Below are 14,295 nucleotides of genomic sequence, written 5' to 3'. Positions count from 1 at the left end.
TGGTTTCATGTTGTAAGAAGTCTGTTCTCTGACCCACAGTTTTGCATAAAGACATCGGACCTTGCAGAGCAGCAACTATAACAGGAACTCTTTCTAGAATTTCACTAAATGATGAAGAAGAAGAAAAGGGACCAAACCCTGAAGGAATGAGCTATTCTACCTTGCCTGGAAACATCATCTCCAAGGTCATCATCCAGCAACCAACAGGTCTTCACATGCCTATGAGTATGAGTGAACTTGCTAATCAGTGCTTGAAAAAAGACAACAGTGAGTTGCGGAGGACTGTGTATTTGTGCACTGATGATAATTTGAGAGGTGCAGATATGGACATAGTCCATCCTCAAGAACGGATGATAGAAAGCGACTACATAGTGATGCCCAGAAGTTCAGTAAATACCCAGCCATCACTGAAAGATGAGAGCAAAATCAATATAGGCATGGATACATTGCCTCATGAAAGGCTGTTGCACTACAAAGTTAATCCAGAATTCAATATGAATCCTTCTGTAATGGACCAATTCAATATCAATTTAGACCAGCATCTTCCCACCCAAGAACATATGCAGAGTTTGCCATTTGAGCCCCGCACAGCAGTAAAGAATTTCATTGCCTCAGAGCTGGATGACAATGCAGGATTATCAAGAAGTGAAACTGGATCTACAATATCAATGAGCTCTCTAGAGGTCAGTGACACATCAAATTGTATACTCTGTTCTTCTAATCATACGGTAAGACAAAATGTTGTGGCTTATTTCTAAGGGTTCTAAGCTAAGGTTTTAATTCAGACTGAGTTATTGTTTGGGATCATGTATTGCTGTTCATATTTCTCTTGCTAGCATAAGTGTTTATGCCTAGACAACAAGGTTAAAGCTCCAGAACCAGTCTAAATGAAGCTGTACAATTCTGGAGATTTAGCATTCCTCACAACTGCTAAGGATTTAATGACCTGCCAGGTGAAAACCACTGGAAAATACTATGTTGCTATGAGAATGCGGCTCCTGGAACATAGAAATGACAATCACTGAACCTACCCATAAGCACATGTAATTGAAAATGTTTGCCTTTTTACCAATGAAAGTCATATCTCACTCAGATATGACAGGTATGATTCTGCTTTCATTAGTGTAAGTATTGGATTCTTCCATCTGTCAGTTCACTATTTCAAGATCTACCTTATATGTATGTTTCTGTGGTTGCATGTGCATGCAGGCAGCGGTACGGATAATATGTATGATAAGTAGAGGTAGACTTCTTGCAGTGTATCCCAGATGCCAGTTAGACTGCAAAAATGAACTGAAAAGCCTTTACTGAAAGAGGTTGCAGTCATTACTACCATCTTTCTGCCGAACTTAAACATTACAGAAGTAACTGAAGACTTAAGTGTCAGATATTGTAATTCCTATATTGTAATTCCTATGGAGTCTTATACAAAACCGTCAGTGAGGTGGAGTTGACTTCACATATGGTCCCCTTTAAGAATTGCAAATCTGTTTCACCAGCAGTTCAAATTTATGAAACAGAGCATTTGGTAGGTATGAAAAAATCAAATGAGAAAAATGTGGTATTTACTCACCATCAGAATTTTAAAAAAAAAAAAAAAAAAAAAAAGCAACTGAAAAGCAACAGTATATGCAGACTTTAAGCCATTAGGTATTATGGTATTATTTTATTTTGTGACATTTAGAGCTATCTGTGCAGGGAACCAGAGACTTTAACTGATATTTTAGTTGTTAGACATAAATCTGTACCCTGTACTTCATAGAATAGGCGATGCCTGTCAATATTTCTTTGAATATTGAGTTTAATGTGCTTATCAACTGGAGAATTTGGGCAGAAGATCAGAACTTTGTTTCCTTTCAAGAGATGCCTTTGCAAACATTGACTGTGAAATGTTTCCCATGTTGTTTTTATTGTTAGTGTGCTATCATGTAGTTATATACAGCAACTGCCAAACGGTATGGTATACGGTAATATGTCAGTAAAATGCCCTTAGGCAACTGTTAATTATGTTAATTATGTGTTAACATAATTCTTCATAGTTTTTTTTCTTTTCAGTTTAAAGTCAGTAATTACTAAAAATATAACAATGACAATGGTTTATGCAGTGGTTAGAGAAAGTATTTATCATCTTACCAGAATGGCTTTAGATGTCATTTGACCCATTTTCAGCCAAGAGCCAGCGCTGCATCTGTCTTCAGCAATGTAATTATGAGTTCACAAACACCTCAAGACATAGAAGTACTGTAGGCATAACTGTTTGCAGCTGGACACCGTGTAAAATGCAGCCTATTGAAGTCCCATCACTTCATGGCAGGTACTAGTCTTTATGGCCTAAACTAAAACAGCAGAATTAGAGGACAGTTTGAAAAACATAAGCCCTTAGTACTTTTGAATCATAAAGTCAAACTATTTATTTTAAATTTCATGTCCATTTTAGTACTGAAAAACTAGAGTACTGTGTTGCAATGAACTAACAATACATTTGCAATGTTTCAATTTTTAGATTTTTAATTTGGCTTTTTTACTACGTTTGTGAAGCCAATCATTTTCAGTGTTTCACATATCCCAAGAGATAATGAGTCCTTGGAATAATAGGTATTAATTCAGAAAATTTAAAACGATATAGAGACAAACAACAACAACAAAATCAAAGTTATTGAATGCAAAAGCTGAAATGTAGGGTCTGCATTTAATCTCTTTTATTTAGATTTTATGTTCATTATGATCATTGGAAATTGCTGTTTTGAAACAGACCTATGGTATTAGCACAACAATGTTATGTTCTCACTTTTAACTCTGCAGGGCAGATCCATCGTGCCTACTATTAAGAATCTAAAAGTAGGCATTTCCCTTCTGATCCGTAATAGAGCTTTCCACATCAGGCTTCTCTTTAGTGTCAGCAGAAACAGGCACTTCTGTGCCATTTTTAGACATCTGTTCCAGGATGAAGTAAATCCTATGTCCTCAGTGTAGCTTTCTCTCTACAGATGCCACAGAGGAGGACAAAATTAGTGGATCAGACATAAACATCAAAGAGGTTATGTTCTAAATTTATTCAGGTTAATCCTACAGTATATTACAAACTTTCTTCTAGTTTTTACATCTACATACTGCTTTTCAAAAGATAATGCTCAATTAAGAACAATCAGATGTTATATTATATATGGAAAAATTTTATATTTCAAAAGATTGTTGGAGAATTCCATAATATTTGCATAAGTACATTGCCCAGGTAAATATATACTTCTTAAGGACCTGCAGATTCCTAGTGAACAAGTCAGTGTTTTTTAATTTTTTTATGGAATGTACCCAACAGTACTCATGCACTTACAAGCACAGGCAGGCATATTGGTACATCACTGATTTTCTGAGCAGGAGTAATTGAACATCTGGTTAATCTCCTGCACATCCCTTATATGCATGGATTAAAATTGGCTTTGCTACCTTGGCATCAAAGTGGCTTGCAGTGTGCTCCTTCAGTTCAAAGTGTTTTCATTTTAATGAAGAAAGCACTCTCCATGCACTCTTTTGGAATGCTTTTTGTTTTGAAATTGTGCACTCAGTGCTGTACTCATTAAAATGAAATGAAGTTGTACAATCCCAGCCACTGGAGTGCAAGAAAAGGATAGAAGGTTTAAATGCAGAGGAAGAACTTGATGCAACATACCTCCAGGAGAAGTAGTTCTATCCCCATTATGGAAAAAAGAAAGGAAGAAAGAAAGGAAGAAGGAAAGGAAGAAAGAAAGGAAGAAGGAAAGGGAGAAAGAAAGGGGGAAAGAAAGGAAGAAAGAAAGAGAAAGAAAGAAAGAAAGAAAGAAAGAAAGAAAGAAAGAAAGAAAGAAAGAAAGAAAGAAAGAAAGAAAGAAAGAAAGAAAGAAAGAANGAAAGAAAGAAAGAAAGAAAGAAAGAAAGAAAGAAAGAAAGAAAGAAAGAAAGAAAGAAAGAAAGAAAAAGAAAGAAAGAAAGAAAGAAAGAAAGAAAGAAAGAAAGAAAGAAAGAAAGAAAGAAAGAAAGAAAGAAAGAAAGAAAGAAAGAAAAAGAAGAATTAGGTCAGCTGCTGCTTGTATTGGTAGGTTTGTGGGACAAGAATGATGGGTTCTTTCTAGGGAATATTAGTGTAGGGTCACTTTATGCTCAAATGGAATATTTCTGAAAGAAGACAAAGAACTACTATCAAAAGAAGGGTGTGTGTAGATAGTAGAAACATTTATTGAATGGAAAAAAGAGCGTCAGCTTTACAAGAGCAGAAAGGAAACAGCTTTCCAAATTGTTGTGAGTGTATTTTTCTTCCCAATTTTGTGTTTTCCTTGTTAGTTTTTCTGTCTCAGTTTCTGCTAGGAAATTTTTATGTGGGGAAAGGCATCAATCCCCTGAACAGGGAGTGTGACTAAAGTAACCCTTCTTTACTCACTCATGAGAGATCTTAATACATTCAAAGTCAATTCCAGCACCTTTTGACCAAATCACTAATGTGGGATTTTAGGAAGCAAATAGAGAGAGAAAAGAAAGACAGTGATACATTAAGGGTAGTGAGTGCAAAGAAAAGAATGTAAAGTGTTGAGAGAAGAGAAAGTAAGACATGCACCCCCCCTCCCCACACACGCACACACAAAGAGAAAAGCAGACAGAAATGGAGAGGCAAGTTCAAACAAACAAACAAAACAAAACAGGAAGGGAAGAAGAAATATACAGTAAAAAGCAGTCAATCTTGTCAATAAAGTGCTAGAGCAGAATAAAAGCAAAATAGCGTAAAGTCATTTTGATTTATGATATGAAAAGTTAAAAAGAAATGAAGTGATTTTTTAAAAAAAAGAAGAAACAAACAAACAAAAAAACCAGAGAGAGTAAACATAGAGAGACAAGCACTACAGGAACTTCCACTAGCATTTGTTTTCAGGCTTTCTCTATCTCAGATTTATCTTCCTCCTATTCCTCATTTCATTTTTCAATAAGCTGTGGAGATAGATCTTGCAAATTTTGTGACTCTTAGTGTAAAGAATTCTAGACCTATAACATCCATTCCTTTCTTTTGGTTGACTGACGAGGTTTCAAATTCCTCTGACTTCAGACATTGTTGCATCATGTTCTTGGACTGTTGGACAGGAATGGGGGTAGAATCAGACAGAGGTGATTTTAGTAACTGAAGATGTAATGAACAGGAATTTTAATCAGCATTACAGACTGCATTGTATATTTCATTTTTTGATACTACAGACGGCTATCTTAAATACAAATTATCCTTAGGAAGCATATTGTCAATTACTTGTCCATTAACAATACGCTATGCTCACTCCAGTGACATTCAGAAACACAAAACAAGTATTTTTGCTGTACTGAGTAAATACATATGCCTATAAAAATGGAGCAGCAAACCAGAGAATAAAAAGCTGGAAATTTTAAAACAGGATCTCTGAAGTTATGTTTGTGCTGTGCTGAAATTTGATTGTAGATTTTCTCAACTTAAAACTCCCACATCAAAGAGCTCATCTATTTTTTTATATCTAGTTTATATTTAAACTAATAGCCGGTATAATCTTCTGTCTACCTTATATTGTAAACTAATAGCCAGTGTAATCTTCTGTTCAGAAACTAAGCTTTTTACTTCAGTTAAATACACACAAAAGATATTTTAAATCAAAACTCACATTCCACTTTTATATCTCTAAGGGCCAAAAGAGATTCTCCTTTAATTTTATTCAGGGAAAAAAATCTTCCCCAGGCTAAGATCTTGTGTGTCAAACCTAATCTCAGAATGAATTATAAACTGCTGATAATAAGGCTTTATATTAATGGAAGCATGGTTATAACCCGCCCTATAATACGCTATCTCTGGTTTCAATTATACTTTGCACAATATAATATATTTTCAGGAGTATCTCATGTAATTAATCAGGTAGTGGTGTAATGCAGACTAGAATAAGGAGAAAACCAGGCATTTGTCATTTTACAGAGATGGAGAGGGATTTTATTAGTCTGTTAGAGAGAGCAGCTCCTTCCTGGTGCCAGCATATTAGTGCATGCTGCTGTATGGAAATTATTCTTCAGTGTTCTATTTTTGTCCCCCAGTGAGCAGAGTTTAAAGTTGCTATGGAATTACACAGAAAAGCTGTACATGATTAGCACAAAGTAAAATTGATTTTAAATAAATTACAACTGCAGATCTCCTTTTACAGAATTTCACTTTGGTCCTGGCATGAAAGGTTTGGTATGGGTTTTTTTTCCTTTTTTTTTTCTTCTTTTTTTTTCTTTTCTTTTTCTTTTCTTTTTTTTTTTTTTTTTCCTGTAATGTGTATTTTATCAATCAGGATCAAAGAGCTGTAGAAATTAGAAATGGAAAAGATCTTGCCAGGTTATCTCCTTTATCAATGCAAGAACATTTTCCACAGAGTATTTCTGTAATGCATAGTCCAATTTCACTTTCAAGACTGCAATGAATGTTTCCCACTGTTTCTTTCAGCAGATCATTCCACAGTCATATCAATTGTCTTTTTCCTAATAACATCTTTAAAAGTTCCTCTCCTTTTTTTCTGAATTACAGATTTTCTTATTTTTCTCATACTGGGTTTGTTTAGCAATATTTATATCCTCCTAAGGTTTCTTACAAAGTTTCTGTGTTTGCTTTTTCCAGAGCCAATGTTTAAATCAGCTGTATGATTCTTATCCTTTTCTCTTAATCCAGTGTTTTAAACCCTCTAAAACGACTTTTTGCTGCTCTCTGAATTTTTTTTTCCCAGCTTATAGGTATGATGGACACAATGGGCACAAACTGGAGCACAAGAGGTTCTGTCTAAACACCAGGAAGCATTTCTGTGCTGTGCAGATGATGGAGCACTGGCACAGGCTGCCCAGAGAGGCTATGGAGTCTCCTTCTTGGAGATCTTCAAAAGCCACCTGGATGTGGTCCTGGGCACCCTGCTCTGGGTGTCTCTGCTGGAGCAGGGGTTGGTCCAGGTGGAAACAGAGATCTCTGTCAACCTCTACCACTCTGTGGTTCTGTGATGATTTTGCTTCTGAGTGTTAATGCAGATTTCTCACCAGAGTTGTTCAGAAAGTGCCGTACACATCCCTGCCTGTTTAAATGGAGACCTGGCTGGTTCTTCGTAGCATTTGGAACTCTGCATGAATATCCAATTCACTTCTTACCCATGGATTTCAGCCTTTCCAGAATTATCCCAGATAATTCCCTTGCTGCTGAATAATTGCATGTAGCTTCAGCTTTTTAGGCAGTCCCTTTATTAGCTACCCTTTTCAGTTCCCCGGCATTAAAGTATTTCAGTTTGGAAAATAGATGACTGAGTAGAGAATGGGAAACAATTATTCATGTTTCCCATGATTTAAAGAAGTGGAGCTTCAAATAAAATGACAAAGAGATAAACAATATTGTCTTTATCACATTATGCATATTTAAATTGAGGAGCTCACTACCTCAGTATATTTTAGTTATCACAATTGTCAATGAATACAAAACATTATTAGACTAATGGATCAGTGTAAAAGAATGTTAGTAAGATCAACAGAGTAAACTCTTCTCAAAGACCATCCTAAATTACAATTAAAGAAGCAAGGTGGGTGCTGAAACAAAAATAGCTCAGATGACTTTCAGTGGTCCGTCATCACATTCATAACCAGTGACTTCTATGTTTCAGATGTTCACAGATCATTATTCTGCTGTTCTTACCTATGACAGTTACATACTTTTTATGTCTTAAGAGAGTAGGCTTTGACAGAATATGTGATGTATTTCACTGTATGCATCCATAGAAAAGTAATGTACAGACATAGATGTTCTTTAGCATACATATAGAAAAGTAATGTACAGACATAGATGTTCTTTAGCATACATATTTAAACTAAATTGTACTTGCGATAGATTTACATTGGTCACTCACTGAGGTAAACGTGTTATTATTTGTTTGGTCCTAACTGATGTGATCTAAGGGCAAAAATGCAGTAGTGACGTCTTTCTGGCAGTAACACAGTTAAATATGTCTCAGCTAGTTGTTTGTGTATTTTTACCATGTAAACAGTGATAGATTTGTCTGGGTGCAAAACCTAATTGTTCAACCATGCCACAAATATGCACTGTGGTCAAACAGACCTAAGGCAAAATACAAATGTTCCAGTCTTCTAAATCACATTGTGTAGTTAACTACACAATTATTTCAAAGCTTTTTTGCTTTCTCTGAGGATTCTCACTCAGGCCGTTCAATGGTTTCAGATTCATTACTGAAATTTAGCTTAAATAATGGCTTTTCAAGCGTATTTCAAAACTGCTCCTCAAGACTTCACCTTATTGTCTTATTTTGAAACCAGTGAGACTTTACTGCGGAAGAAGTGATCTAATTGCACCTTAAAATAGATCCTTCCTCATTAGAGATATGTAGATTTCTTCAGGTGTTGGTTTACTGTTGAATGATGAAGGCCTGTCTCAAATGTATGCTTGTACCTAGGCTCTCTTAATATGAATGAGAAGTAGGTACATAACTACCTTTAAGAATCTGAGCATAATCTTCTCATAGTTTTCCTACCTCCAAAGCCATTGCTGTTTCTAAGTTTACATTCTATTTATTTCTGCAGAGTTGTTTAATTTGTTTTTAAATACTCTCTTTGAAGTGGGTTTGGTCAAAGTAAGCCTTCCTAATTCATGATAGCTTCCTAAAGATTTACTTTTCTTACTTGCTTTGTAGACCATTTTTATTAGTGTCTCCCAGCACTTCAGACAACAGTGTCCAAACTCTGAAGACAGTGTAGACAGTGCTACACTTGTCTTCTTCAGTTGGGACAAGTCAGAATTTTACAACAAATCCTAAATAATGACCCATACTGTTATTATAAAAAATCAAACATTTTCTGCTTTCTGCAGCTGAAGAACTTGTAAAATTGTTTCCTTCAAATGCAAGAAAACAAAACTACATATGAAAACCTGCATGTTTCTTAAACAAAATAAAATCAAAATCTAATGAAGTCAGTATTATTATTACTCTTGACTTGATTGTTTTGATTTCTATTTCATTGAAGAAATTCAGCACATTTGGAAAGGTTTGTTCACCATCACTAAAAGATACTCTATAACACTACAGAAAATTAGGATTAGATTGTACAAGCAAGCACTTTCTGTTACTGGGATACTTTGTTCTTCTTTTACTCTGCTTCCTGAAGGAGAATGTATCTTTTCTTTCCATTCACCTATTCTTTCTGCTCTCTTATTTATTTATTTTTAGCTTCTCCACTGCTTTCCATATCTCTTTATTCTATTGTGAGACACTCAATTTCCAACCTTAAAAGAAAAAAAAAAAATATTTTTATCTCTTCTTTATAGCGTTTCTGCTTCTGTCTGATATAATTGGGCTTTATAATCAGTTTATTGCAGATTATATAGTAAAATCATATGCTAAATTGTTTGTAATATGTCTAAGCAATCGTATTCTTTGTTGCATTGTATACAGATGATTACTTTACTAGTAAATATTTTTTCTTTTTATCAGCTGCTTTGAATCAGATTTGTCATAAGACAATATCATTGCTTTCTCCATCCAGATTGTCATTGCAAACAAACAAGCTCAAGTCTCTATGAAAAGCATAGATGGCTTGGTCTTGACCTTGCTATCAGTTTTCCCATTAAAATCAACGGAGTTGTACCAATGTAAACCTGATGTAGGAAAGAATCAATTTATGTATAATTATACAGATCCAAATCATAGGTTTATATAGATATCGATGTAAAAAGAATAAATAATACAATCATTTGGAAATACCACAGAAAGTATAGAAATAAATGTATTTTATGTACCAGCAGGTTTGCTTGCATGCAAATAGCATGCATATGAAGCATCTTAATGAAATCCAGTCTGGTTTATTTCAGTGAAAAGAATATGGTACTAGTCTAATGAGCCATATGCAGGGCCTTAAATTGTCACAGTAAAATTTACAGCCTTTTGCTAAATACCTAACATATATCTGATAGGAAAACAATAATGTTATTTAGACTCATTTGATGAATAGTCCCCTTGTTAATAAAACCTCTTTTTTCTTTCTTTTTTACTGCTTAATAGAGAAGAAAATCACGTTATTCGGACCTTGACTTTGAAGTAAGTTTCACTGAATTATTCCTGATTCTTGTAGCATTTTCCTAAAAGTAAATATGAGGTGTCCATTTTAACAGTTTTAGTTTCTGACATGTTAGATGTCATAGGACTGTTCAGTTGGTACTGTAAAGAACATGATGAGCAATTCATTAGAACTACTTTGGTGCAACTTGTTTGTAAACTATTCTGAGATCAAACTGTCATATTATAATAATACTCATCATGGTTTTAGTTTTTAAATTCTCTGCCTCTTCATTTTCATCTATTTTTTTTTTTTTTTTTTTTTTTTGTTGGCTATCTATCTATTGAAAAAGTGTGATGTTTCTGTAGGACTGGCCACATTGTTGCAGGAACTTGATTTTTTTCAAGAAGTCTTCAATCATTTGTTCTATCTCTTCCTTCAGTACTAATTTACTAACATATGACTTCCACATACAGATAGTGTGATGAATGTGCCAATTTTTTGAATGATGACATGCTGCAGTTGTCAAGGCTGATAGATCACATTTTATTTAAAAAAAAAAAAAAAAAAAAAAAGTTTATGTAAGGTTCCTTATGTTCCATTGAATTAGACTCTATCTCTGTTACAATGATGAAGTCTCTGAGTGTTTTCTTTGCATGAGGCAATATAACCATACATTTTCAGGGACAATAATAATTTATTTTAATTTTTATATAGGCTGTCCATGTATCATCATCAGTAGCTTAGATATTATATAGCATGTAAGCACTTTTACTTTCAGATTTAAGATTCTGGTCCATAGAAAAGCAAGAAGTAGAATTAGCTCAAAGCAACCATAGCAGTTGTCATAGTAGAGGCCGTAGAAGCCTTGCAATGTAAGATGGGTTTGCTTTGGTGACTTGCCTTTGCTGGAAGCTGACCTTCTGTGTCTCTGTGTGTATTTATTGGTGGCTTAATATCACTCCTAATGTCCATTGTCATTTTTCCCCAGAGGGTGTAGTTACCTTAAGTAGTCATGTAACTTCTCAAATATAGCACCAGATAAAGATTCACACACTAAGGTAAGGTAAATGAAATTATCCTAAATATGCTTTAAGATAAATGTGTAGGAAGGAAGAGCATGAATCAAATACAAAATTCTGATGAGTAAGTGACTCTAAAATTAAATACAAAGAATCTGAAGAAAAGTTATGTAATTATAAGGATACAAAGAATACTGAATTTACTGTTCTTTGTTTAAAGGTATTAATATAGTGCTGTTCCTAATGAGAATATTCTCTGTGGCAACAGATACTAAAACATTCTTCTTAACCACTCAGGAGAGTATAACCCAACACCAAGTAGACACCAACAATACTGTATACATTCTGTTCTAAAGAATTAGGCCTCTCATTACATTTTCTACTCACATACTGTATTTGAGACATTTATCCCTTTTTTCTTATCTTGTTTGGAGCATTGTTGCTGCATTCCCTAATATATTTAGAATAATGTTTGTAATGTGGGAGAAAATATTTGTTTGTAAAAAGGAAAGGACTGGGCCATTGGGAATCACTGCTGAGGAAATAAGATCAACAAAGACAGTTGCTGTTGTGTTGTGGAAGTACAGAGTCAGACTAACCCCGTCTCAACTCTCTGTTTTATGGTTCCTTTGATTAGGCCTGTGGGCTTTCCTGTACTTTTCCATGTAATGCAGCTGTCTGTCTAAGGTACAGCAAGAAAAAAAGCCAAAAAGTGTTCAGATAGTCACTCAGATTCCTTCACTTATCAAGGCATACTGACAAAAAGATTTGAGATAGTGTTGTGTGGCCAAAACACTGCTCTGTTCTGATACCTCAGAGCAGCTTTACTGCAAACTGGGATAGTCTGAAGGTGAGGTCAAGCCTGAGTGATTGTACTACTTTTGTAACACTTTCTCTTTGTCTCTTAACAATGCCAGCTGGCACTGTCTGAGACAATGTCCTTCTATAGTTCTGAGGATAACAAATGCTATTTTTAGTATACAATATGGACAAGATTGTCAGACTTGGCTCCCTCCATCCTTTTCCCAATAGCACTGTCTCAGAAGACTCTCCACCCCTCAGCCTCTCCTGCATCCTTCCATGTGTCCCTATATGCATACACAGTATACTCACAGACATGGCAATACTAGCAAATCAGACATTTTGAGGAATATTTCTGCATGCCAAAATACCACTGTTTATACAGATCATATTTTTAGAATTTTCTTCACTATTTCAGTCTTTTGCAACCATCTCTCTTCCAGTAGTTCCTGAAGTGTCCTTAAAGAACAAGGTACCACTCACAATAGGCAACATAACTGTGGACTTCTTTTGGAGACTTAAAAAAATTTAGAAACATTCATGGAGAATATTCTATCCTAGATGGTGCCAGTGAATGGTCTCAGACATGTTTAACTTACCGCTGTAGAGTCATGGTTTAATAGCAAAAAAATACATATACTACTCTCCATAGTATGGATAATACAAACAAACAAAAATCACATGGAAAATAGATTACCGAGAGTCACAGAGGTAATTAAAAATCAGGTGCTGTATAGGTTGAATACTGGCAGACCTTGTCTGTACTCAATGTCATAAAACATAAATCCCTGTTATCTCCAATATTTGTGAGAATATATGACAGAAAATTAGAAATGTGAATGTCCAACAAGATCTTCATCTAGCCACTGCTGTTAAAGATAATATTTACAAATATTTACTTATTTGTATCTTGATATTTACAAATATATTAACAGCAAGAAGAGAGCCAAGGCAAAATTGTTGGATGCAACAGGGAGCATTACCACCAAGGATAAGGAAGAGGCTGAGGTATTCAATGCCTTCATTACTTCTGTCTTTAATAGCTGTCTTAAAGATACTCAGCCTGAGCTGGAGGAGGGAGATGAGGAGCAGAATAAACCTTCCACAATTCAAGAGGAAACAGAAACTTGCTACTCCACCTGGACTGTCACAAGTCCATAGGTCCAGATGGAATTCATCTGTGGGTACTGAGGAAGCTGGCAGAAGTGGTTTCCAAGCTGCTTTCCATTGTTTATTATTATTATTTTCCATCCTCCTGCAAAAGACATTCCATCATCCAGCATAAGAAATGAAACAGTGGAGGCAGAAAATCGGCATGTCTGAATGAGGACCTGCTGGTCAAACTGAAGGATAAGTGAAAACAGGGATACATGGTCTGTGAATAATATAAGGATGGTGTCATGATATGCAGAGATGGGATCAGGAAAGCCAAGATGCAGATGGAACTGAACTTGATGAGAGATGTGAAAAATAACAAGGTTTTCTTTACATACATTGGTCAGAAGAGGCAGGCAAAGGAGTATGTTCCCCCCCTGATAAATGAGAAGGGAAAACTGTCTTCAGCTGACACAGAAAAGTCTCTGGTACTCAATGGGTTCTTTGCCCTAGCCTTCACTAGCAACTTCCCATGCCCTCTGTGTCCCTGAACCTCCAAGCGGGAGTAGGGAGAACAAAATCCCTCCCACTGTAAGAGAAGAGAAAGTCTGAGACCACCTCATGAGACTGAATATGTATATGTCTATGGGGCTAGACAACATGCACCCCAGAGTCCTGAAGGAGCTGGTTGATGTGGTGCCACGGAGTTATCAAGATCAATCTGTGTCTGTGACAGGGAGGCAGTAGGCCTGTGGGCTCCCCAGCCCCCAAAATGGGAAGGAAGAAGGGGAAAGGGGAGATGGGAGCTGGGCTCAAGGAATCAAACAGAGCAGTGGCAACGATCTGAGAAGGAAAACTTATTTTACTAACTATGATATCAGAACATCAGATAACACAATATACAATCTAACTGAAATTAAGGCTAATAAATCAAGTGAAATAAGAGAGCATTTTCCGAAGACTAAGAAGCCTACTTTGAAATTGAAGGCGCACAGCTTGGAAGCACACCCACACCTGCTGCCAGGCAATGAGAGAGCCCATCAAGCATCAATTCCGTGACATATTTTTCTCTTTGACGGTGAGGTCCTCTGGGATATGTAGTTATTCTCTGTGCTCCACATGATGTCATGATGTGGAATACCAATAGCAAAAATTACATGTGGTACAGGTACATGTAGTAAAATTACATGTGGGTACTAGTACAATAGAAAAATGACATGTGGTTTCCAAAGCACTCAATCTTATATTTGAAAAGTTGTGACTGTCAAATTAACTGAAATATGTAAACATTTTTTTAGAATGGGACAAAGGAAGGCCTGGGGTACTACAG

At 35.6% G+C, this 14,295-nt stretch overlaps 1 protein-coding gene across 1 annotated transcript in view; it reads left to right on the top strand.

Annotated features, from left to right (window-relative positions):
* Positions 1 to 14,295, top strand: part of ADGRB3 (adhesion G protein-coupled receptor B3) — a 427,438-nt gene that overhangs the window by 404,042 nt on the left and 9,101 nt on the right. The window contains exons 28-29 of the mRNA XM_015859145.2: positions 40 to 683; positions 10,053 to 10,088. Of these exons, the coding sequence (XP_015714631.1) occupies positions 40 to 683; positions 10,053 to 10,088 (680 nt within the window). The remainder of the gene's footprint in view (positions 1 to 39; positions 684 to 10,052; positions 10,089 to 14,295) is intronic.

The sequence above is a fragment of the Coturnix japonica genome, chromosome 3 (genome assembly GCF_001577835.2).
Source record: "Coturnix japonica isolate 7356 chromosome 3, Coturnix japonica 2.1, whole genome shotgun sequence".
NCBI classification, from domain to species: domain Eukaryota; kingdom Metazoa; phylum Chordata; class Aves; order Galliformes; family Phasianidae; genus Coturnix; species Coturnix japonica.
Note: the sequence above shows the minus strand (reverse complement) of the source record. Positions and strands in the feature narration are given on the sequence as shown.